General features: G+C 29.1%; 4 protein-coding genes across 8 annotated transcripts; 2 read left to right on the top strand and 2 right to left on the bottom strand.

Moving 5' to 3' along the window:
• Positions 1-717: 717 nt before the first annotated feature.
• On the bottom strand, positions 718-3,930 carry Cdc16 (cell division cycle protein 16). Its single transcript, XM_033344636.2, has 11 exons — positions 3,541-3,930; positions 3,302-3,454; positions 3,060-3,218; positions 2,806-2,965; positions 2,478-2,730; positions 2,332-2,411; positions 2,163-2,252; positions 1,773-2,082; positions 1,442-1,604; positions 1,153-1,345; positions 718-1,072 (listed from the first exon to the last, which is right to left on the bottom strand). The coding sequence occupies exons 1-11, from the start codon at positions 3,649-3,651 to the stop codon at positions 789-791; spliced, it is 1,956 nt and encodes a 651-aa protein (XP_033200527.1). The 5' UTR covers positions 3,652-3,930; the 3' UTR covers positions 718-788.
• Positions 3,931-4,041: 111 nt separating this feature from the next.
• LOC117162760 (protogenin B) lies at positions 4,042-14,846 on the top strand. 3 transcript variants are annotated; one of them, XM_033344700.2, is made up of 20 exons: positions 4,048-4,495; positions 5,312-5,574; positions 5,652-5,784; positions 5,866-6,022; positions 6,093-6,167; positions 6,263-6,489; positions 6,841-6,986; positions 7,065-7,224; positions 7,301-7,585; positions 7,709-7,876; positions 7,953-8,144; positions 8,230-8,414; positions 8,622-8,769; positions 8,857-8,955; positions 9,032-9,185; positions 9,274-9,407; positions 9,484-9,846; positions 9,937-10,214; positions 10,295-10,402; positions 10,484-14,846. In XM_033344700.2, exons 1-20 carry the CDS (start codon positions 4,429-4,431, stop codon positions 10,691-10,693), a joined length of 3,552 nt encoding a protein of 1,183 aa, XP_033200591.2. In that variant the 5' UTR covers positions 4,048-4,428; the 3' UTR covers positions 10,694-14,846. The 3 variants fall into 3 exon arrangements, with proteins under 3 accessions (XP_033200590.2, XP_033200589.2, XP_033200591.2); XM_033344699.2 differs by having other exon boundaries at positions 4,042-4,495; positions 7,712-7,876; positions 9,484-10,214; XM_033344698.2 differs by having other exon boundaries at positions 4,043-4,495; positions 9,484-10,214.
• A 232-nt stretch (positions 14,847-15,078) lies between these two features.
• Positions 15,079-17,636, bottom strand: LOC117162762 (uncharacterized). Of its 2 annotated transcripts, XM_076620941.1 has the most exons (8): positions 17,408-17,636; positions 17,208-17,303; positions 16,951-17,124; positions 16,637-16,839; positions 16,412-16,565; positions 16,058-16,326; positions 15,711-15,926; positions 15,079-15,634 (listed from the first exon to the last, which is right to left on the bottom strand). In XM_076620941.1, exons 2-8 carry the CDS (start codon positions 17,254-17,256, stop codon positions 15,581-15,583), a joined length of 1,119 nt encoding a protein of 372 aa, XP_076477056.1. In that variant the 5' UTR covers positions 17,257-17,303; positions 17,408-17,636; the 3' UTR covers positions 15,079-15,580. The 2 variants fall into 2 exon arrangements, with proteins under 2 accessions (XP_076477056.1, XP_033200594.1); XM_033344703.2 differs by having other exon boundaries at positions 17,208-17,636.
• A 419-nt stretch (positions 17,637-18,055) lies between these two features.
• On the top strand, positions 18,056-25,760 carry put (activin A receptor type 2 punt). Of its 2 annotated transcripts, none has more exons than XM_033344701.2 (9): positions 18,056-18,646; positions 19,193-19,383; positions 19,468-19,645; positions 19,727-19,881; positions 19,983-20,362; positions 20,435-20,621; positions 20,691-20,828; positions 20,911-21,042; positions 21,111-25,760. In XM_033344701.2, the coding sequence occupies exons 1-9, from the start codon at positions 18,598-18,600 to the stop codon at positions 21,294-21,296; spliced, it is 1,596 nt and encodes a 531-aa protein (XP_033200592.1). In that variant the 5' UTR covers positions 18,056-18,597; the 3' UTR covers positions 21,297-25,760. The 2 variants fall into 2 exon arrangements, with proteins under 2 accessions (XP_033200592.1, XP_033200593.1); XM_033344702.2 differs by having other exon boundaries at positions 19,727-19,866.
• Positions 25,761-25,793: the final 33 nt, after the last annotated feature.

Consider the following 25,793-nt stretch of genomic DNA (forward strand, 5'->3'; position numbering starts at 1 on the left):
AATAAGATACAAAATTGTATCACTTAATATGTAATATTTCAAATTCAGATTTTATATATTGGCGAATAATATGTTAAATAAACAAAAATTTTTGAACCTACAAATTTGGTTTAAGATATTAAATATTTCTAATAAATAATTATAGTTACAAATTTTTAAAGTTACTATTACATGTAATATGATTTTTACTTAAAACAATATAATAGGTTATGTAGGTAATAAGGGTGTGCGAATACCCGAAATTGCAGAATTATGTCGGAAAATTTTTTCGAGTTCGAATCAGAATCTTGGAAGTTTGTCGATACATAAACGTATTCGGGTATCCGTTAATCTCGAGACCCGATTTGCGATTCGGAATTCAATGCTTGATTCAGAACATAATCTTTCTGTCATCTTGTACTTAAACCAAGTTTAAGGCAAACTTGTACTTTAAGTTTAAGTATGTACCGTTAAACTATGTTTAAATACAAGATGACAGAAAAATTATGTTCTGAATTGAACATCGGATTCCGAAACGTAAATCGGTTCCCATAATGACGGGTACCCAAATATGTTTATCTATCGACGAAGGATCTCGATCCAACCCGAATCAAGGCTCAGATACCCGCACATTTCTAGTGGGTAAATATTAATTATTTAAGCATGCATGCATCAAATTTATATACAAAATGAGTAGAATATATAATAAAGGATAACTCTCTGAACAAAAAAGGAATGTTTGTAGCAAACCAATTGCTTTATTACATACACAAATCTATTTATCATATAAAAAAATTTGCGCATTTTTACTATTCTATATGAGCAGTCGATGAATCCAACATTTCAACTTCGGAACTAATGTCAGTGGAATAATTCACAACTACGTCTCGCGGATTGCGTTCCACTTTATCAGAAGTATCTTCAGTTTTACTGGAATCTTCTCCCCATCCGGAAAATAAATTTACTCTTAATTTATCAATATCTTGACTTCCTGACCCAGCTACATTATTTGCATTTTCTAAAGGTTCTGCATTATCTGCTTCTTGATGTTCAGTTGCAGGGTACTCATATTTTGGAATATCAACTGGTGCACCTAAAAAAGAATTCATTTATAATCAGATATAATGTACATTTAATAAAATACATTGAAAACTGAACATTTTTTGTATATACCAGGATAAGGGGGCGATTCTTCTATAAGTTGTTCCATAACATAAGTTAACATAGTTGTTGTGAAAGTATCATCCCTCCTGAGTCCAAGAGCTCTATGAAAAGCATCAACAGCTTCTTGTGCATTTCCCATTAATGCATGAATGAAACCCACTGCTGAATAAGTTGATGCATTTAATGGATTTAACATTAATGCCTGCAATCATTATTAGGAAATTTATCTGATAGCTTGTAATTTAAATTGACATTTTAAGGAAAAAATATGTTTCTATGTCAATTAAAATTTTTTAACCTGTTGATGATATTCTAACGCCTCTCCGTATTTCTTCATTTTTCTACAAGTATGACCCAAGTTATTTAAAAGTGCCTCCCATTTACTAGGTAGAATAACATCCTTTAGACCACCTTGAATTCTTTTCATGGCTTCCTTAAACTGCCGTTCAGCAGTTTTGTAACTGTATTCGATGAAACGACAACTCTTGATAAATTAGACAGATTTCCAAAAACCGGGGAAGGGTGGAAGTACACTAATCAGGTTGCAGAGTGAATTTTGAACCTCTTTTTTGCATATTAGAATAACTCAATCTCAGGGATAATACTACAACAGACATCATAATACTTACTCTAAATTATAAAAAGATATAACTCCCATCTCGTGTATAACAAATGGATCGTTTGGAGCTATTCCTTGAGCCTGTTGGAAAAACTTGTCAGCCAATTTAAGATTATTTGTTAATCCGCATTCAAGTCCAATATATAAAAGTGGCAGGTGACAACCTTTCATTAATTGAGAAGCCTTAAAATAAGCAGCCATTGCCTGATCATGTTCATTTTCTACTGCAAAGGAATGACCATAAGCTAACCAAGCAGGACCAAATAATCTGTCCAGTGCTGTGGCTTTTGCTAAATATCTTCGTGCTGGATCACTTTTTCCTATTATCAAAACAATGGAATATCTTATAAAGTAAGAATACAAAATAATTTTAGAATTATCAAATAGAAATCATAATTACCTAGACTATAATAATAACATCCAACAGCAAACCATGCTAAGGCCATGTCTGGATATAAGTCAACTAATTTATGTGCTAAATAGAATAAAGCTGAAAAATGATTATATAATGTACAAAATTTCTTTCTAATTGCACATTCTTTTTTTATATAGGAGTGCAATATAATTACCATTAGTTTTTTTTAGTTCTACTAAACAGGCAATATGTACTGGTAAGCATGAATTATGATATGGATCTTTTTTTAATATTCTAAAATATATGATAGAGATTATAAGATTATATAAATTCACATACATACATAAGAGGATATATTACCTTTCTGTGAGAGAGAAACATTTGTGATAATCACAATTATAATACAATCTCTCTGCTTCTGTAACTTCCATATCCAAATTACCTAATAATCTATCTGTGACAAGAACTCCCATAACACTACATGTTGCAAGTGGTTGCTTTGTATTTGGTTCTTGATATTTTTTCAATTTACTTTCATATAATAGTCGTAAGAGCTCTGCTTCAGCTTCTGTGCATTGTTCAGCAAAGGGAAGAGATTCCAGAAGTTCTTTTTCTATTCAAATTATATGTATCATAAAATTACTTGTATGTATTATTACATTACATTAATACATACACACTTTAATACCTTCAGCAGCTGAAAGCATTTGATTTTGAACTAATGCTTCAAATGCTTGATATGAATATACATCACAATGTAGAGCTTGTTTGTAACAGTCAGTTGCTACTGCCCTATTATCTAAAGCTTCATATATTCTTCCTTTCACGTACAATATTGAACTGTGTACCTATCACAAAATACAAACTAATCTATAAAGTTCATCACATTACAGAAATAATATTTAAAAGAAATTATGAAGAACATTATTTATACTTAATCACATTTTTTGGTGCATCTTCTAATATATCTGCACGATCTCCAAAACCTGACTGTGTTATGTTTGTACATACTTCTGATTCTTTAATAACCTGTAATGCTTCATTGTATTCTTTTGCTTCTAACAGACTTCTTACTGTTAGATAATGACACATTACATCTGTCTATAAAGTAATATTAATGTAATTAAAAAAAATGTATATAACAATGTTATGATATTATTAAAAGTTTCAAAGTTATAGTTTACCTTTTCCAATCCACGATTTCTAATAAGATGAGCAGCTCTATGATATTGTTTCATTAGATACATACAATGCGCTAAGGTGCATATATCTTTAGGATCTTCGTTACTTAATGAAACAACTTTGTCTGCCCAAAATAAAGCAGCACTATAAAGATGCTGTAAACAAACCAGTAGTCAGTTTTTTTAGTAGTGTACAATAAATCAATATCTTTTAAAAAGCTTGATAAATTTTGATACTTTACCAAATCAATGTACGATTTAATTAATTTTCTACAATTATCTAAGTCAATATTCTTATTGTCTAATAAATTATGCATTTTCTCGCAATCTGCATCAACACTCTGTCGCGCCATATTTAATTTAAATTTTGAAGGTTAGGTATTCCTTCTTTAACGAATCAACGTTATATATACCAAGATACTTGTAATTGAATACAGTACTACAAGGTATTCCTTTCATATATAAAAATACTTGTTATTAAATTGTTACAATCAAATTCACATTTCATAGAACATTAGATAATCGTATAGAGTCGCATTTGCATAGACTAAACAGTTTACATTTTTAAACTATACGACGATACAACAACAATAACACGCATGTTGTCATCATCGATCATTTCTACGTAAACATTTCTGATAATGTTATTGGTCAAAATATGAGGAAATTGGACAAAGCATAATATGTGGTGCTGCGTAACAAAACATCATTCTGTTTCAAAAATTTCTCGCATCCGGCGCTGTGGGTCGCGATCTAGAATTTTGTGCGTCTTTTCCTCACTGGAATAATTACAAACAAGGGTAGTAGCGAATTAGAAGATGGCAAGAAACGAATGAATCGCGTGCTAATGCAAACGAAGCTAATCGAGTATAATTCGCGACGACCGTGTAACTCTCGGTATTGTCGACGTCCTCGAGTTTTCGGTGACGATATATTGTCAATCTTAACGATAATGTGAGAAGCTAGAGCGAAGCTGAAAGGGGGGTAAGAGTTCGGCGAACGGAACGGCCAAAAACTCTTGCAGGCGATGTCAAACATGCGGCGACGAATTTCGCAGAAAAGTCTACCAAACCGACGGCGTATTTCGGCCAAGATTTGTCAGTGAAACTAGTGCCAATGAGTGTGAATATATGGCGGCGCGAGTACTTTTACTGAGCATCTTGTTTACAGAAGTGCTAAAGCCCGCTTATGCCGCAGGTGCGTCTCCCTTCTCTCCGTCAATCTAATCTGTTTATATTCGCCAAACACGCTGGACCACGCGCCTAACGTTCGTTCTTTTGTACACTTATAGATGATTACAATCTTGATACTTTTTCTTTTTTTTACGAACTGTGCATTATCTGATTAAAATAAGAGTTAAAATTCGAACATTTTTGATTATATAGCCTTTTGAGAAAAATGATTATATTTCCTAAATATTTTGTTTATATTACTATGACATGTATGAAAAGAAATTGTTGTAAAACAAATAGTTTAAAATATTTAGATATTTCATTGGTAAAAGATTATTTGAATTATGATATGGTAGATTTACTCTAATGATTTAAAATTTGGATTAGTATAATTTTACATGAATATATCACATATCATCTTTTTTATACCAAAATTATGTGCAAATTATCATCTTTTTTTAGTAAACAAATGGGATATATGTCCTTTTTTTCTGTTCCTAATATATAAATTAAAACATAAATGTGGCATAATATACTATATATAATATAATAATGATTTTATAATCATTATACTTTGAATGTATTCTATAAATTAGTTATGCTATAAGTTAGATTCTCCATTTGCAGAATCATCTGATAATTTTATGTTTTATTTACTTTATATTCTATTATATAATATATTGAATCTCATCTTTATAATATTAATAGAGAGGGCGGGGGGGTGATGTAATAGCCATTTTGAATGTGACAGTTTATAATATTCAAAATATATTTTAACACATTATTATAAAAATTGTAAGCTAGTACATTTTTAGATAGTGCTTTATGTTTTATACTTTAGGTGTCAAAGAAATTGGAACTGGTCTACATAACAAAAACGTGTCAAAATCAGAAAGTTTCAACATTAGTCCAACCAAAAGTTCTGGCATAACATTAGAAATTCAACCCAGTGGTCATGTGATATTAGGAAAAAAAGGAGTTACACTTACTTGTATAACTGGACCAAATCAAAATATTTCTTGGTTACACAATGGAATACCTGCACCACCATGTGGTATTGCACGTTGTACTATTCTCAAGAATGGTTCTCTTCATTTACATAAGGTATATATTGAAAAATTTTATTTGTTATTTATATTAAAATTAAATCAATTAAGTATTTTATTTTATTGTTATGATAGATGGTGCAAAAGTTTAAAGAAAAAAACTCTACTACAGTTAACTTTAAAGATTATTACAAAGATGAATATCGTTGTGTAACACGTACTAATTTAGGGCTTCTAAGATCATCTCCTACATTTATTCACATAGCAGGTAAGTTTTCTGTTTAACATACTGTTATTAAGCGTCCTGATTTTATAAATGATGTTAAAACATATAATTATATTTGTTTAGAACTTGCCCATGTATTTAAAAAGTCACCAGAAAATATAACTGTACAAGAAGGTGAAATTGCAAGATTATCTTGTTTAATAGATAGTGTTCCTTTTCCTCCTAATATCACATGGCAGCATAATGAAAAAATATTGTTGCCCAATCAGAGTAATTTAAAGTAAGTAATTTTTGTCAAGAATTAACAATGAAATTATTTTTTATATTAATTGAGATTATTTAATTTGTAGTAGTAAGTATATAATGGTACCACCAGGTGTTCTGTATATAAAAGCAACGAAGTTATCAGATGCTGGTTCATATAGGTTTGTATTTGTACTAGTATCATACAATTATAAAACAATTTGTGAAATTAAATTAGTAAAGAAAAAACTATATAATATATTATCTATATTCACAGATGCATAGTAAATAATGAATTCCTAAAGAAAACCAAAAAAAGTAAGGAAGCAAAATTAACTGTTATTTCACGACCAGAGGGTAATGGATCACATATACCACCATTGTTATTTCCACAAATTTCATACAATCATTGGTTGTTAAATGGATCAAATCTTAGTTTAGTATGTGCTGCATCTGGATATCCACCGCCACTTATGATGTGGTCATTTATTCCTCGCTATACTGGTATTTGATATACATATATTAACCATTTGAGTCCCAGGGGTCATTGAAAAAACAGGGTCGAAAAATCCCGAGCAGCGCGATAGCGCTTGTCTTAATCGATTGCGTCACAATAGCGTTTGTCATATTTGTTACTTTATGAAATACATCTATATTATTATATATGCGTACAATTAGTTTATAAATATTTCAGGTTTTGTCCAATAAAAATTATTGCGTTCAAATGTACTGGAACTTTTCAACACAAAATCTAAACAGCGCGATCGTGCTGCTTGGAACTCAAACGGTTAATAACATTATTTATATATAGATGATATTTATAATACACAAATGTAGTGATTTATTCATTTTTAGGTAATCATAATGTTGCACAACCTCGCATTTCGCTTAATTCTAGTATTGGTATTACTATATTGTCACTAGTAAATGTGAGTGCATCTGATGCAGGAGTTTATGTATGTTCTGTAAAGAACTCTGTTACAAATAATGTGAAGATTCAAGTAAGTTATTAAAAAATATTATCAAGTATGAACATAGTTGTTCATAATTTTAATAACATGCTGCAAAAAACATTTCAGAATGTAACAGTGGATATATTAATACCACCATCATTTGTGAAGATACCTACAAATCAAGTATGTCCAAATGGGAGAACCGCAAGATTTGAATGTCAAGCACAAGGGTTACCTGTGCCTAAAATATATTGGTTAAAAGATTCATTGAATATAACAATTAATGGTAAAGTTATTCATTACAATATTTATTTATCTTCATATTATAATATGTATAATTTATGTATAAACTGTTTTTGCAGGACGTAGGACTATATATACAAAAGAATTTAATAAGATGGAACTTGCAATATCAGCAACAGTTCCATCTGATTCTGGTATTTATCAATGTGTTGCTGTAAATTCTGTGGGAGAAATTTGGGCCGCAGGTCGGCTTCAAGTAAACACATCTCGTAATAGTCCTGCTGCACCTACCTCTTTAAAATGTCGTGCTCTGTCACCCGTTAAAATTTTTATTTCCTGGGAACCACCAAAGTCTCTATCACATAGCAGTATTAAAGCTTATACCGTCCATTATAGTCCCGTAGGTAAGTTTAAACGATTTAATATGCATAGAAATATTTATATAATAATTAGTTAAATATTTTATATAGTGGTTAGTTAAATATTTTATAATGTTTTCCAATATCTTATATGTGGTGTTCATCAAGAAGGAGGCAAAGAAGAAGTTTCTCCACCTGAACCGGGTAATTCTACGTCAGTAGAAGTGACGAAGCTTCTTGAACCATATACTAATTATTCCTTCTACATACGAGTGTGGAACAATTATGGTCCTAGCGATCAATCAGCCACCATTTTGTGTTCTACAGCCCCAAGTGGTGCGTTATTTTTTAATGTAAATTTTATCATAAACGTAATGAAAAGCCAAAGGTACAGTTTATTTTCTTTATTCAGTTCCTAAAGGTGCACCAAAAGTAAACGCGAATATACTTAGTAGTACAAAGTTAAATGTATCATGGGAGCCATTACCTAAAAAGGAGTCTCGTGGTGTTGTGGTACAATATAAATTACAGTTGAGACTGCATGAACATCCATCTTCTCGGGTTCTTCACTTACCCGCTGACGTGGATTCTTATGTATTTTCTGGTATGTATGTAATTCTTTTTGTACAGTCTTTTGTACACTCTTTTGTATTAATTTTATTTGAAGATTACTAATCATGTTCTTGAAGATTTAATACCTGGAGCACAATACGACCTACGAGTACTAGCCAGAACAAAACAAGGTTGGCCTAACGTGAGCGAATCGCAATTAGAGTGGATTACTGTAACTATGCCACCAGCTGAATCTAATCAATTTATTATCAAAAATGTTGTGGATGTACAAGTATTAATAATAAATGCTTCAATTGTAAAGGTTAGTATATAAATTTTGTTAATCAAATCTTTTTAATATTATTGTATTATTGTATATAATATATTATTTATTATATATATCATATGTATATATATATGAATAATATATATGTATATATATGCATAATATATTATATATATTATATGATAATATTATTATATATTATATTGTATTTCTATAATATTGAAATAAATTTTGTCATGTTAGATGAAATGGAAAATAAATGTTAGGGAAAATAACATAATTGAAACGGAATTTGATCTTTGGCAAATTTATTGTGAGAATCAAAGTGGACATAAATTAGCAACTATTTTTTTACCACAAAATGTTACAGAATATGTATTTACTAATCTTGGTAGGTATTGGTCAGAATCATTTCCAAAAAATTATGTATATGTTATGTTCTTCTTTAATTATGTATTTATTTTTTGTTCATAATTAGATGTAAATGTTTCTTATACAATGGGCTTATGTATGATAAGTTCTGGTGAAACAACAGGCTGTTTAACAAAACAAATACATACTATTCAACTTGATACAAGTAAGTATATTATAAATATAAATTTTATTATAACATAAACGAATTAATTGGATATATCATTTTTTTTATTAATCAGATAATGTACCAATGGCCTTGGAAGCAATTCCTGTTTCACCTACTTCCATAAATGTTACATGGTCCTTGAATGGTGTGCATGAAGTGAACTCTTTTGAATTATGTTATCATGCAATTCATGTCGCAAATTCAGATGGTCCTAAATGTTTTATATTGTACGTAATATAAATTATGCATAATCTTTTTTCATTATAATTTCAATCAATATCTTTGCACTAAATATTTTTAACATCCTCTTGATAGGAACGATACAAAAGCAAATATTGACAAACTCAAACCATTTACATTATATCAGTTTAAAGTAAGGGCCATTCAAAATAATACAAACCAAAGCAATTTTTATAGCGAATCTGTAGAATGTTATACGAATGAAGATAGTAAGTGTAGAAATACATTATACTATTTATTTGTACGTTCGTATTACAGAAATGGTAATTTAACAATTAATTTCAGTCCCTGGCAAAGTAGAAGAAGTACAATGGTTTTTAGTAAATAATACAAAAGTACGAATTGCATGGAAGGAACCAAGTAATATAAATGGTATAATACAAAACTATTTCGTTATATATACAATGGACTTAACGGATTCAGCCACAGCATGGAGAAATGTAACAGTACTTGGCAATAAAACATCGACAACTTTACCTGGTCTAACTCCAGGAAAACGGTATTTTGTCATGGTTCAAGCTATGACAAAGGCCGGTTATGGTAAACCGTCAGATCCTATAATCATTATTACTGGCGGTTCATCAAAGGTACCAAGTCCTCCAGATGAACAAAAACCACCACAAAATACAAAACCTGATCAGAGTCTTGGTAAACAAACTTATTTGCTTCAATTGTACAAGAAGTTAATTGAAATAATAAAATTTAATCTTATAATTATTTCATATTTACTTATTTTAGGTGTAATTCTTGGTGTAAGCATAAGTATTGGATTTATTACAATTTGCCTGTGCAGTATATATTGTCGAAAAAAATGTGAGAATGCTCGTATTTTGAGAGAAAGTGCGCAATCTACAAAAGGTCGTGCTTCGGTACGAAATGGAAATAGATGTTGCGCGGATCAGTCTTCTACATCAGTGAGTCAACAGATGAATACCAGAATAACACCTAATGAAATTGAACTTGCTGTTCTTTGTCCCACATCTCCAATCACAACTAACCCACATTTAGACACGAAAGTATGTAAATGTTTTTTTGTAATGTATATGAACATAAGCTTATATTTGGATAAACAATTCTATGAAAAATATCATTACAGGGTGGCAAATCTAATGGAATTCTTGAATCTTGTGTAAAAGAGCCTTTATTACCATCATGGGAAATAAATGGTGAACCGAAAGATATTCATATAACAAAAAATTCTCAGGTGCGAAAAATTTTCATTTTGAATAATACAAAATGATTAAATAATTTTATATATGAAACTAATATATGTCTTGAAATATAGTACAAAACAATGGACAGTGTTGTCTTAAGTACACAAAAACAAGAACAAGAGCCAGAACAAGATTTAGATGGCACACAGCTTACGGTGGTCAATTGTACTTTAGGCAGTAGCAATAGCAGTTTAAATAATAATTCTGGTTGTCCAGATGGAGATACGTCCTTACCAAAACCTATATGTATATCTGTTCCGGCGCTTGGACCAAATGGATGAAACCATTAGGCAATATATTTGCGTGTTCACATTTTCTTCCTATGCTTCCGTGCAACAGGTAGGATGTAAAACTTTTCGTGCAACTCGAATAATTTGATTGCAAGATGTATATACACACAAAAGTACATACATATGTATGTATGAATTACAAGAACAGAATTCTCAAGGAAGTTAGAAGCAATGCAAGTTACTATATTTTACAAGTTTAACATGGCATAACTTGTGAATAAAAATACTAACGCATACATGATTAATGTAAATAATAATGTTTTGAAAGTGCGTTGAATCTGGACACTTCAACTATTATCTTGTATATAATGTTTGAAAGCAAGTTATTATCGATAACACAGTATTTCTGCATTAGCAGTTCGGCAAGGAATCTAGTAATTTTTAGATTTCATTTTGTATGAAATAATACCGTGGCACAGATATATCATGCAAATGATACTTAATAATATTCATTAGGTAACTTGCTCATATGTATATTGACATCTATTAAGAAGAGTATGAAAATGAAAATTAAAAAAGAAGAGTATGAAAATGAAAATTAAGCAAGTGGGATGATATGAAAATTCTTGATGTGCACCTGGGTGTCTGTTAATTATGAGTATGTTCATAAAATATCATATTTCGAATAATAGTGAAAAAGTAAATAATGCATTCCTTCACACTAGAAGACAAAATTATTAAATATCCAAATTACGGGTATGGCCTAATTTATTTCATGATATATATTGCTTTTATAGAGAGCAATAGTACTGATCATTCCAAAATCTTATGTTTTCCATTAACTAAATCTAAATTAACAAGAGATGGTTCTTAGGTTCTAAGAAATTAAGAAAAAGTACTATATAATCAGATTTTATGTATTAAAAGTATAGTCTAGGTTTTTCTTTTATTACAAATACTGTAAGTATACATATAGCATCGCAAATCTTGGCAAATATTTATTTTATTGAAAAATAAGACGTTGACAAACATTTTTAAAAAGTGTAACTGAAATGTCCATATTATATAATTTAGCAGAATCTTTTTTATACTACAAGTTTGATAACTGTATTATACACTATTGAGACATTTGAGAACAGGAAAAAATAATAATGAAATTTGTAAAAACAGCATTAAGATTTTGTAATATAAAAGAAATCTACAAAAAGAATCGAAACAATTTTAAATCATAATATTAATTTAATCACTGAAAATGTATAATATAATATATGTATTTTTTCCTGTTCATATGATAAAAGAAACCTTATGTTGTACAAGATATTTAAAGTTAACTACATCATACAAAAGCAAAAAGTGAAAAATGCGAAAGAAAATTATAAACATATTCCAGACTGGTGCATGTTACCATGACAGAAAAACCCAACACAGTACCTGATAGAATAAGCTATATCTTTTAGAGTGAGACGTAGATATGTCATGTTATTATTGTACCTCCATTAATTGTTATTTATTACATTTTACATTCAGTACTATTTTAAATGATCACATTACACTGAATTTATGCAATAATATAGTCACTACAAGCACAGTATGAAATCATGTAAAAATAGAATTAATTCAATCTGCACATGCTAGAGATTTTACCATATATTTATTACACAGAGTTTTACATCTTTGTACGAGATAATTTGTTAAACATATAATTTAAAGTCATTTTTGAAAAAATTATTCTGCCTTGTGTTGAAATGATGTTGCTATTAATAGAGATTTTTTATATTGTATATTCTATAACTAAACTTTTTTGAATACAACTCATGATTTACCTATTTTTATGAAAACTCAGTACTAGTGGATTACTAAAAAATTTCACAAGATCTGATTGCAGTTTTATGAAAATAAGTAACTTCATTTAAACACTATTTATGAAATTCGTTACATATTCTACGATCACGATTATTAGAATCTCAATTAAAGATAAACTATCATAGCTATTTACTGACTTGACAGTTCTACAACAAATTATGTTTGTTATGAAACATAAACATTTCACAGATAGAATGCCTGTTTTGTGATTTTTATTTAAATGATTTGTTTTCCATTTGTTATCATATTTAACACGACCTGTTACATTTTATGTTACTGACATATAGTAGTATACTTTTATATTTGTTGAAGGTATTTGTTACTCTTCTTAGAGTTAAATAAGAAATGAGAATTGATATATAATAGTAGGCAACTAGTAACTGATCGCTCATGAATTCATTTTTCTTTTTGCATTAAAATTCTTAAAATATTTTTAAATATTTTTTGCACTGTATGTATATGTTAATTATTAAGCTTGTACAATTTTCTAATATTAATGGAATTTTAAAAAAAGAACAAAAAAATAGTTGTAAAGAAAAAGGTATTATTTTTAAGGGAAGAAAAGATAGATCAAAAGCATTAATAAAGAAAAAGAGATATAATAATTAATATGGCGACAAAATATTCCATGGCAAATATTACGCATTTGTCATTTTAAAAAATGTTTTGATTTTATTGTATACAAATCTTAACTAATGTTTATAGAATTAAATTGTATTTTGATCATTTTACTTTTTAGCAGCATAATGTACTGTATTTGTTAAGCGCGATATTGTTCTGTCTGCTATGAACGTAATTTTAATATAAAAAATCATTTATTTGCGTTAATTTGTACCTTATATAAAAAGTTTTCAATTTATAAGACAACATTCGTAAATTTGAAATGGATTGAAACGTATGGTGTTGAATTGGTATCATAATATCTTTGATTAATTGTGTGAATGTGATAAGTTTCAAGCTTTGTAAAAAAGAAAAAAGAGAAAGCAAAAAATAGAGTCGCCGTGCTGTTATCTGAGCGTTTTATTTGCTTCAAAAGATTGATTACACAGTATTGAAATACAAAGCAATAAACATTGTTATCTTTAGGCTACAAATAGGAAACAGCAAGTATTGTAAATGTTACATTTAGAGTATAACGATTTATATGGAAGAAAAATATTAGAATTGAGGCTATTTTGATTACAATTTTAAAAAAAGTATTTGTTTATCTTATAAATTATTATATACATTGATTTAGAAATATCATAATCTATTACTTTACTGCATTACGCTAAGCAATGTTTCGGATATGCATAAGGTATTATTCATACTACTTTTGTTATTTATGCATCAAATTTAATTTTCTATTATATCATTTGAACTTGTACCTTTACTAAATGATAAGGAGCATAGTACATATTATTTCATTTCACTTGCAATAGTTCTTTCACAAAGTAACAATCCAATAGTATTGGCCATACACAGACAAAGTATTAATTATGTTGTACGGCGACTCTAGTCAAGTAAATATACCTCCATAATTGCCACCCTATACAAGGGGTAGGTATGTTATATTACTTAATTTTAACTTAACCTCAGTACCTATTACACAGCACTATAATTTAGATTTACACGATTTACCTCAAAAAATTTATTACAGTGAGTAGATATAGCCAAGACATTATACTTTATTTTATATAAGATATATATGAAAAAGCAAACCCGGTAAAAGAAATTTGATATTTGTATCATTGCCGTTAATTATAGCACTTATTCTATATCGAGAAAACTTTATTAATTTATTTTTTCATAAATCCTTATCATTTTTTTACTGGAACATACACGATTAATGTATTGCTATAATTATGCTGTTTTTTAGGGTGCAGTTACTTTGTAAATATTTTTATCTACGATTGTATATATATTATCTGCAGAAAATATTAAAAGTATATATTTTAATATATTATGTATAATGAACTACATCAAATTATAATCTTATTGTTTAAAGTATTAAAACGATACACGAAATATTTAATGATATTGTTGACCCTTCTGATGCAGTATCTTGTTGTAACCAATGATTGAAATAAAATTAAAACAGTGTATCGATGTTGGTTGTGTTAAAATATATGTAAAAAATAATGCCTAACCCTAGAAAAACATTCAGTTACGAAGAACTGCGAAGGTACAGGTAAAACAAGTGAATAAATGCGTAAATGAGTAACTTTATTATCAAATTAATAACAATTGCTTCAGAATAGTAATGCTATTAATTTTACTTGGCAGTTATTGCCATTTTATTATATATTATTTTGTGTAAAAATTATGTTTACCTTTATATAATAAACTTACTAATTTTTTTGTTTGGCGTTTAGAAATATTTTCTAACTTAATTAATATTATTTGTACTTGATTTAATACATTATATAATTTAAATATATCTAATTTATTAAATTTATATAACCATAAGATATTATTTATTTGGAATAAAAAGATTTCTAAGTTATGAGTCACAGCTTTTGGAAGATACACGTTAAGTGGAATGCAATGGATATAAAAACACAAAATCCTTCTACTTCTATAGATCTCGTTAATTGTTTAACAGTTTTTATTTATACTCCCAGTCTTGAAAAATTCAGTATAAAAAGCATTTTGGCGATGTACATAATTCTCTAAAATATTTATCCAAATAACATTACATGTTATAATATATCGTGTTTAGGCATGTAAATAGTCTAGTTTTATTCTTCAATATTTTTCAACTTAGTTCTTCCTATAATGTCGAAACTGACTAGCAACCCTAAGGTGCAAAAATTTTATACTCAAACTATAGTAAAATTAAGTACATTAATTCCTACTTTATCACATTTGCAATAGGCTTATACATGAAATCTTCATATTCCATCTGTACTTTTTTATAAACTCGACTAACAATATTTGTTAGAAGGTAAAATACGAGTAAGGTGTGTAACATACAATAGAGTATGTAACTTGCATAGATTACTAGGCACAAGGTGAAACGCTCCAAATGTTATTTCATACAAATTATTGTAAGCTTTTTCAATATTTGATCTTGGCAGTCTATATTGTTGAAATTCATAGAACCAAGGAATGTGGAAATATCTTCATGTTTACATAATCATCAAGAACCTATAAATAAATAATTGACATAATAATATTCCTCATCAGAATTTATGTTCTCTTAGTCACATAAATAATTATTTACCTCTTTCAAAGCATCTTTTGTGAGTTTTGGATAAAGATATGTAAACCCAATACTCGATAATTTTCCTGCCTGTAAATACAAATGCTTATTATAAAGAAGTTCTTGATCTATGTATGGAGACAGAGGACTATTTTCCACTCCATCTTTATTGCAAGCTTCTGCCCAAGGTCCCATATGTTTGTCATTGACTTCTTCAACAACAGAACTCATATCTGTCTAAAATAAATAAACAAAATAAGGTTTTTAACCCACATCAGAATTAAAACTTGCATTATAGTTCAAAAAAATTATATCTGAATTTCTTAGTAGTAAGAGAAAAAAATAGTGTAACAAATTTTCTTCCATACTTTGGCTAGTGTAGAAAGTGCAGTACCCCAATAATCATGATTGATATTAAATAATTCTGAAACTATAGCACTGATTGATCCTTGAGTTGAATCACCTTCATCAACAACGTTATATGTTTGACCTACAGTTTCTGGCCTATTTACTACATGCCAAATAGCCCTGGCTACATCCCTCACATGAACTGTGTTCATGTGAAGATCTGGTCCCCAAAGTAATTTCATCATTTCTCCCAAATGTTTATAAACAGCTCCTACCACTAAACGTGGTGCTACATAGGGAAAATTAATTTACATATATGAAATATTTGAAAAAATTATTTGTTCATTTTCTATTAGGCAATAAATTATTATTACCTAATCCATTTCTATCACCACAGCCATATACTATGGCTGGTCTAAGGATTGTAAAGTTTAAATTTGGTATGATTTTTAAATCATTCTCTACTTGTAACTTATACTTTGCAACAAATGTCCATGGTTCTCCAGCATCTTCTTCTTTGAGAGAATTCTATGAAAATATTACAGATTACTAATCTTTGTAATAGATTGTTTAATACAAAAATATCAAAGTTCACATACTTTGTCAGAGGTACTAAAATTACCAGAAGATATTTCTACATAACGATCAACTTGTAATTTTGCAGCTTGTTGAGCACAATTCATACTCAACTTATAAATTCCTTCTTTATATACAGGATCAGTTTGACTGCTCTTTGTTTCTCCAGCACAATTGATTACAAAATTAATCGGATTGTCAGATAAAAATGCATTTTGACAAGATACTACAAATAAATATTCAAACGCTAATCATAAAGTACATGTTCAACAAAACTATTATTATCGTAATTGTTTCGTTGAAAATAGATAAGCGCCCTTATCAAACTTTAAATTACCAGTGTTGATTAAATTTGCGCTCTTAAATTCGAGCAAAGGATGCTCGAATAATTGCTGATGTTTAGTATTCAGCCAAGCAGTTTGCGGCGGCACTTTATCCACTACACGTATAAAGGACACAAGATCGTTATCCAGTAGATATTCCACGAGATTACGTCCTATGAAACCGCATCCTGTTTCAACGATAAAACTTCCTTTTAGTTGTTTTGTTTGTCACTTCCGCTATATGCTATCATATGAAGTAGAATATGCTCACCTCCTAAAATTATTACTCTTGGCTTTTTATTAGAACCAGACGTTGCCATAATTATTTGTCATTTAAATCCGTTATTCCTTTGTTAAGTTTCGTCCGCTTTTGTCAAAGTAAGAAGAACGTTATGCGTTATGACACTTCATAAAAAGACTTCAGTTAGCGATATGGTTATCAAATCACTGTGCGACCAGCCTTCACCTAACCTCAAAAATATGCCGCAAATAAATGTGTTACCACTACCACCGTTCTATACCGATGCCTTTCGTCAGAATCATCGATGCTGAATGTAGTTTTTGATTGCCTTAAGTTAGAGGAAGACAGAATCATGAGGTACCGTTCACTGACGATTCTCGGTTGCAGTTTAAAAGTGCCTTCTCCTAAATCGCGCATCAATCACTAACAAGCAAAATATGAAGAATACCTACCGAAAAACGAGATTATGAATGATCAATATGCTACTGGCCGAGTTTCAAAACTGATGCAAACGCGGTCGATAGAGATACTTCTCTACCTTATCGATATAGCGATGATGTATAAATTATAAGATTCATCTAATAATATTTATAAATTTAAAAACATATTTTTCTTATAAACTTATAACATAATGATGTATATATATGCATATTATAATTATTGTTTTCATATAACACAATATACACATTTTTTAAATGGACTTTGTGAGTTTTGTTTTTCCCTCTTAACTTAGATAACATATTGAATAGTTCATATCTTTATTTTGTACGTCTCCTACGTTTTATAAGAGATAATAAAATTCAAACTGCAAAAACACCAAGCGCACCAACTTTTTATCAGCGTGGTAGTTCTATTGTGATCCATTAGTTCATGATTAATCTGCGGTGCATCTGGCATGTAGCTTTGCAACTCCTTAATCTTAGTTGATTTTTACCAATTTTTGCGAACGATATTGCATCCAAGGTGTATTCAAAACTAAAAAATTTGCTTGCTCATTCTTGAAGCTAAATGTAATAACTCGAAAGTGACTAAAATCGAAATGTTCTAGTGGTTAAAATATGACATAAATCCATGGTGTGTGCGTTCCGACATAAACGTGGGAGAGGAGAGGAAGAGAGATGTGTTGGTGGATGAATTACTACAATTTGCTTAATAGCTAATAGACTCAACTTCTTTATTTTTCTTTTTTTAATTTGTTACGGTTTCGACGTACTCATACGGGAAAGATGGTGCCGTAGAAAGTCATATTCGAGAAAGAGACATGCACGATGGTGTGGATTACGTAGAAATAACCCAGATGTGACGGCTAAGCGCGAATCCCGGACCTTGCGCACCAAAGTCCGGCGCTTTAGCCACGGTCGTGAACACCGTGCGTCTAGACTTTAAAAATTTCTGGTATGCTTTTTACGATCTGTTCACGATGTCCTTATATGCGACGATACTGCCATATCTCATCCTAGGATTGTTAGGTAATTGCTTGTTCCCATTATCTTTCGTTTGACAGTTGCATCCGCGAGTTAAAATACCAACTGACGTGATATTTTCCAGGGTTCATAATACTATTTCCTTTCACCGAATGCATTTCGAACTGTTACTAAATTTTATGCGCTTTTATGGACCGATATTATACATATGTTTTATGTTTATGATATGTTTTATGTAGTTTATTATCATATATGCATTTAATCGAATGACAAGTATCCAGTTCAAACTTTTCATTTTCTTTTGTTTTTTAGTACAACCTCTAACAGGAGATTTTGATCGAATGTAATAATATGAAATCAACTAGACATTTATTTCTTGTATATTCTTGAAACAAATAAAAGAGTAAAGCTGTATTTAGGTATAAGAAAATAACATAAATTTTTTGCAATTATGAGTAATGTTCCTTTTTTTTTTATTAAATTTACATAACATTATTAATGTTTCTGCAACTGTCAATTTTTGACACCATTATACAAAGTATTAGTTTTCTTTTAATGTTAAAAGTGTGTGAAAAAATTTTTAATTTTTAGGATTTACATTAGGACATGATGTCAAGGGTTCATCAGTTTGTGAATTTTATAATGAAACAATGTGTGCAGAATCCCAGCAGGAATGCTCGGGAAGAGAAGAATGTGGGCCACATGATCCTGGCAAAAGAAATCACTGTTATGTGCTATGGAAAATTGACAATGTTACTAAGAAATCTATAATTAAATTAAAGGTAAACAGAAGACATATATGTATAGTTATATTTTTTACTAGTTTTTTTTGCAATTGTTTGTTTTATCCTTAACTGAATTTTCAGGGATGTTTTTTGGATAGTAATGATTGCTATGATAGGCCACATTGTATTGAAAACAGTGCAGAAAGAAAAAAGGAATTATTTTTCTGTTGTTGTGATGGTAACATGTGCAATCAGAATTTCACATGGGATCCACATCCAACTTCTTCTTCTAAACCTATTCAACCATCTGTTTTTCATGGTGGATACATACTTTAAATAATATACCATATTAATTGAAATATTATATGATTATATATATATATACATAATTATGTTTCAGAATCAGAACCTGTTCCAAACACAGAGCAACAAATAATAATACTTGTTTTATCAATATTGATACCTATGCTACTATTTGCTATTGTATTGCCATTATTATATTGGTGTTACCGACGTCGGAAGTCGGGATATTTCAACGAGGTTTGGAAGGCATATGTACAGATCTCTTAATTACTTAATGTTATAAATCTTTTGTTTGCGTACTAAATTACAAACTATCCTTATTGTATAAGTATTACATAAAATGATTTTTGTAGGTACCAACACTAGAACCTCTGCCACTGCCGCAACCATCTCCTAATTTGGGATTGCGGCCGATACAATTGCTTGAAATAAAAGCTCGTGGTCGTTTTGGAGCGGTATGGAAAGCCCAATTGAAAAATGAGATTGTTGCTGTTAAAGTATTTCCAATACAAGATAAGCAATCGTGGCAAACTGAACAAGAAATTTTCAAACTTGCCCACATGGATCATGAAGATATATTACGTTTCATAGGCGTTGAAAAAAGAGGTGATAATTTACAAGCTGAATTTTGGTTAATCACTGCATACCATGAAAAAGGTTCACTATGTGATTATTTAAAGGCAAATGTTGTTACATGGCCTGAGATGTGTAGAATAGCAGAATCTATGGCAAGGTAATGTTTTAGTATGAGTTTAAGCAATATTTCAAATAATCTTCTTTTGTAATGAAAATTTTAATTTATTAGGGGTTTGATGCACTTGCATGAAGAAATTCCAGCCAATAAAGCAGATGGATACAAACCTGCTGTGGCTCATAGAGATTTTAAGTCAAAAAATGTTTTGCTTAAAGCTGATATGAGTGCTTGTATAGCAGATTTTGGTTTAGCATTGATATTTCATCCTGGGAAACCTTGTGGAGATACTCATGGACAGGTATATATATCTCATATGCATACATTTATTATAACATGTAAAGTTCAACATATTTGTTGTCATTTGAAGGTTGGAACAAGAAGGTATATGGCTCCAGAAGTTTTGGAGGGAGCAATTAATTTTACAAGAGATTCATTTTTACGAATCGATATGTATGCTTGTGGTCTGGTGCTCTGGGAGTTAGCTTCACGATGCACTGTACAAGATGTAAATTCTTATTTACATATATATTGATTCATTAATTATTGTATTATTGATTACTAAGTTGTGTTATGTCTATTTGTTTCAGGGACCAATTGGGGAATATAGATTACCATTTGAGGATGAAGTAGGTCTTCATCCCACTTTGGAAGATATGCAAGAAAGTGTTGTGCATAAAAAAGAAAGGCCAATCATTTTAGAAACATGGCGTAAACATCCTGTAAGTAAATTTTAGTACATAATGTTGTAAGCAGCTGATTTTTACTAAATTTTTCATTCCTTTTTAAGGGACTGCAATCAATTTGTGATACAATGGAAGAGTGCTGGGATCATGATGCCGAAGCACGTCTTTCAGCTTCTTGTGTAATGGAAAGGGTTGCCACATTGAGTAGGACGCTTGTTTTAAATTCGTCAACGTTGATACGAGTTGATAATACCAACGAGACTATTAACACTAAGGAATCTAGTATGTAGTTAATCTACATGTATTATAGTTTTAGTTAAATTGCACAACCATTTTCTGTATCATAATTTTATGCATACATCAATGAGGAATGTTAAAATATTGCATGCTATTTTGTAATGATTATTTTTTATCTTTTTATTGGTTTTTTTCTTTTGTTTTAAATTAAAATAAGTTTTAACCCATTTGCATCCAAGCGCGGCTTAATCCGCGCGCTGCGACTGTCTTCTATCACCAAGATAGACCAATGCTTTTTTTTATTTTCACTTTAATCTAAATAGTTTTATTTTAAATAAATAATTTTTACTTTTTTCCTCTGTTATAAAGAATGTAAGATGCGATGTTTGCGAAGTAACATTGTCTACCAATCGTTTTGAACAATCGTTTGGTAAACTCCATGAAGAATTCGGATATCATTTACTGCACCTACAACTGACCGCGCGCGGTGATAGGAACCAGTCCTCTTAAGTATGCCATGATGCAAATGGGTTAATGTTTTAAAGTAACGTAAATCATCGCGAATAAAATTGTTTTCGTTAATTAGATACTACAGTATCAAGTAGAAACATTTTTACGAAGATAACTTTTTTTTAAATAATCGTTATTTATTAAATGTAATTATTGTCTCAATGTAGTACTCATCTCTGGATTACTTGTATATAAATCATCCGCGTATATATATATATATATATATATATCACTAAAATTTTATAATTAATATAGTTCATTAAATATTAGTAACTATTTTATATAAAAATTTGGAATCAATTGAATCAATTCTTCATTCGTATTGTATACGTAAAACTAGGAATCTACGATGAGAAACAAAAACTTCATTGCTAAATTTACATTTCACTTATAAATCTCATTTAAGTAAAAATTACAATGCAATTAGAAATACTTCTTTATATGTACAGTATTAATGATAAACATAAATGTTGAGATTTTTATCCTTTAGTTTTTGCCGAAATGAGTTCGAAGTTATTGTATCAAATGATAAAATACATACTATTAATATCTTTTTGTTTGTTTATGCAGTTGTATTCCTCATTGATATTAGCAATCGCGCAGTAATAGGTCAGAGATAACAAAATGAATTAAACACTAGCCAAGATGATATTCAATGCATAATTTTTATCTGTAAAGTCTTATCATATGTGAATTGTTACAAAGATAACTCAACAATTTTATACAAAGTACCTGGTAGAAACAGTCAACTTAACTGATTGGAAGCCATGAGGAATTTATTAGAACTTCTGCACGAGGTAGATGACTATTTTAATTATTTTGCATTTTAAAGAGTATAATATTTAAGGTGACTAATTTATTTCGCAAAATAAGATTTTTTCCATGATCTCTTTTAATTTTAAATAATATATAATATAATGTAAGAAGTGAAGAAAAATTTATTAAAAGCACATTGCGTAAATACATAATGATATGTATTTTATTTATTAAATTTAATAATTTTTTTATTAATTCGAAATATATAAATGTACATTATAAAACTATATTAAACAATCAAAATTGATACTGCATACTGCTCATGGATTAAATTTTATTAAGCCTAGTAAAAGTCTTCCTTATGTATTTTACTTTTAAGTATAATGATTTCATTATAGCAGCACACAGTTTTCTTGAGGAAAGTGATTTCTAATTATTATATACATGATCTAGCTTTGAAATAAATCTTGCATCCAGTGTGTTCACAGTGGTTATGTAAGAGAAGTCTTGAATACATAATTTTATATATATGTATGTATTATTTATATGTTGAAATTATTAAATGAAACGGAGCATTTTGTATGAACCAATTTTCTACGATATGTACAATTTTTTTATGGCATATATTGTCTAACTAAAAAATATTTTCACTAGATTCAGTTTTCACACACAGATACACACAATGTTGTTTTTCATATTATAAGTTTTATATTATAATTTCTTCCAATTTTATTGAAGACTGTATAACGAGACTGGATAATCTTTAAAATGGTCGTGAAAATATTTAATTTATTTGTTCACTAATAATTCCGTAATAGTGGTCTAAGAGCAACAATATAGAATTGTTTCTAAGAAAACGATGGTTATTCAAGATGCACGTTTCGGACGATACTGTTTTATTTAAATAGTAATTTGAATGTATCAATTCTAAATAAATGATTTCTTTTACTTGCTCTGATTTATTTTAGTTAAAAAAGTTAGTTAAAGTAAGCAAAGTTCCATTACAAATCAAATTTATGTTATAATAGTCTTTTATTTTGTGAATAGTCAAATTCTTGAACTTAATGAAAGTTGATATGATCAAGATTGGATAATTGCATTACACAAGCTGTGATAATCAGTATAAAATTTAAGTATTGTAACAATAAATGAGGCCTAACTGAATTTTAGATATGTTCTATAATTCACAATTATAATTTCTCAGAGCAAGTAGAGAATCGGTAGGTTGTTTTATCTCTGATGTTGGACTTTAGCAGTGCCAAAAGGGTAATATATGCACACACTATAGCTTCATCTTTGTATATTAATTTGTAGCTAAGTAAGATACTGAAATCGGTAACATGTACCTATTAATCTTTAACATGCAATGTTATAAATGAGAAATTAACCTGTAATTGATTATATACTATTTTATTAAATTTTATTTTATTTTTTTATTACTTTCTAAAAAAAAGCAAGAACTTTATGTATAATATTCATCTTTACAATGCAATATAATTATAGTAATGTTGATTTATCAAATGAATCATAGTTTATTTAGTGGTTAGTACACAATTATTTATCACACAATCTCATATATGGAAATCAATTATGGGTTAATTACAACACTATCTAGAATTTAACAAATTTTTGGACTTTTACATATCGAAAAGCAGATGACTGCATTTATGAAGAAATTTTTTATTTCATATATGCTGTATATGCTGCGAATTTTATTTGTAAAAATTGTGTAATAGGAATGTTATAATCTCATCATTGCTAATTGTTATGTAATTACATAATTCAACAATATCTTCGTGTAAAAAGTTAGGAAACAGTGCATTTGACAGAGAAATCGGTCTATTCTCATAAGACTGAATTATGAATAAAACAGTTATCTACAATAAAGAGAAAAAGAAGAATGTTTGCAATTTTATGCTGTTCAGCATATATTGATTTTAAGATAGTGCAATGGTGAGGTAATATTTTGAAACACATTGTATATAAATAGATACACAAGTCATAGACATGCATACAACGTATCACGTTACATTGCTTATCTTTTATTGAATCATATCCCATGAATATATAAAGAATTTAGGTTTTAATATTGACAGTACCGCAATGGCATTCCAGTCACATATAATATATTGTATATTAATGTAAATCAATATTATAATTTCTGACTTCTAAGGCTATAATAATTCTTATTGATGTCGCCAATATAAATTAAGAGATTTATTCTTAATATTTTGTTATTTAAATTACTTTTTTGCTATTTGGTTACATCATATTTTTGAATTTTGTTATCTAATCCCATATAAAAGTACTGAAAAATGTCATGAAACATAACTGAAAAAATATACTCCAGAAAGGAAATTTTTATTTAGAAGATATTAATTTTACCATTTAGTTATATACTCGCACATTAGTCCAATGCAAAGTTTCTTTGTCTCGTGAGATATAAAATATCTGATAAAATCATATTTGTAAATATGATGAACGTTTTTTGTAATATTTAGTATTAAAGTATCAAAATACTTCCGATACCATAATTTGTTTCATATCATACATAATATATGTACATGTGTAATTTAATCATATTGTCTACTTTTGGCATTGTTGTTACTACTGATATACAATTTTGAGTAATTCATTGTGTAATACATTTTTAGTAAACTTTGTTTGATTATATATCTTTTGTTTGAATTGCATTGTATTATAAATAGCCTAATCAGACATATTTTATATCTGCATTCAGTCTAAGATAGGAGATCTGTAAATAGGATTTAGTGAAATGTAATTTTTAGAAATAAGACCATTAAAGAAAAAGGTAATTTCTTACTTATAATTTAAGTATGATGTGACTCATAGCAATAGAATGTTCCTATGCACATTGGATGTAACTGTTTTCAAAATTATTATGTAGTAACAGATTTTTGTAACATTGGCCTGACAAATTTTTTATACAATAAGAATATACAAGAAAATGTTATTTCAAACGAACGAAATAATAGATGAAATGTATCAATTCTAGCAGAAATAATCATTTCCATGAAATTGTATGCAAAGGAGTGTTGGTTGCAGATAAAGTTCCTCATCTGAAACGATCATGGTATCGATCGTGGACATTAACATTATAGAAGAGGGAATAAAAAAAGCGGTGCTTGGAAAGATAATATAAAATATAAAATTTTTTAATATCTAAATATGTAGATAACATCGCTTTTGTTTGTAATAAAATAGCGTTATTAATGTGTTAGGACCGAAAACGAATTACCATTTGTCATACCATTACAACTGTT

This window comes from Bombus vancouverensis, chromosome 8 (genome assembly GCF_051014615.1).
Source record: "Bombus vancouverensis nearcticus chromosome 8, iyBomVanc1_principal, whole genome shotgun sequence".
Lineage (NCBI taxonomy): Eukaryota > Metazoa > Arthropoda > Insecta > Hymenoptera > Apidae > Bombus > Bombus vancouverensis.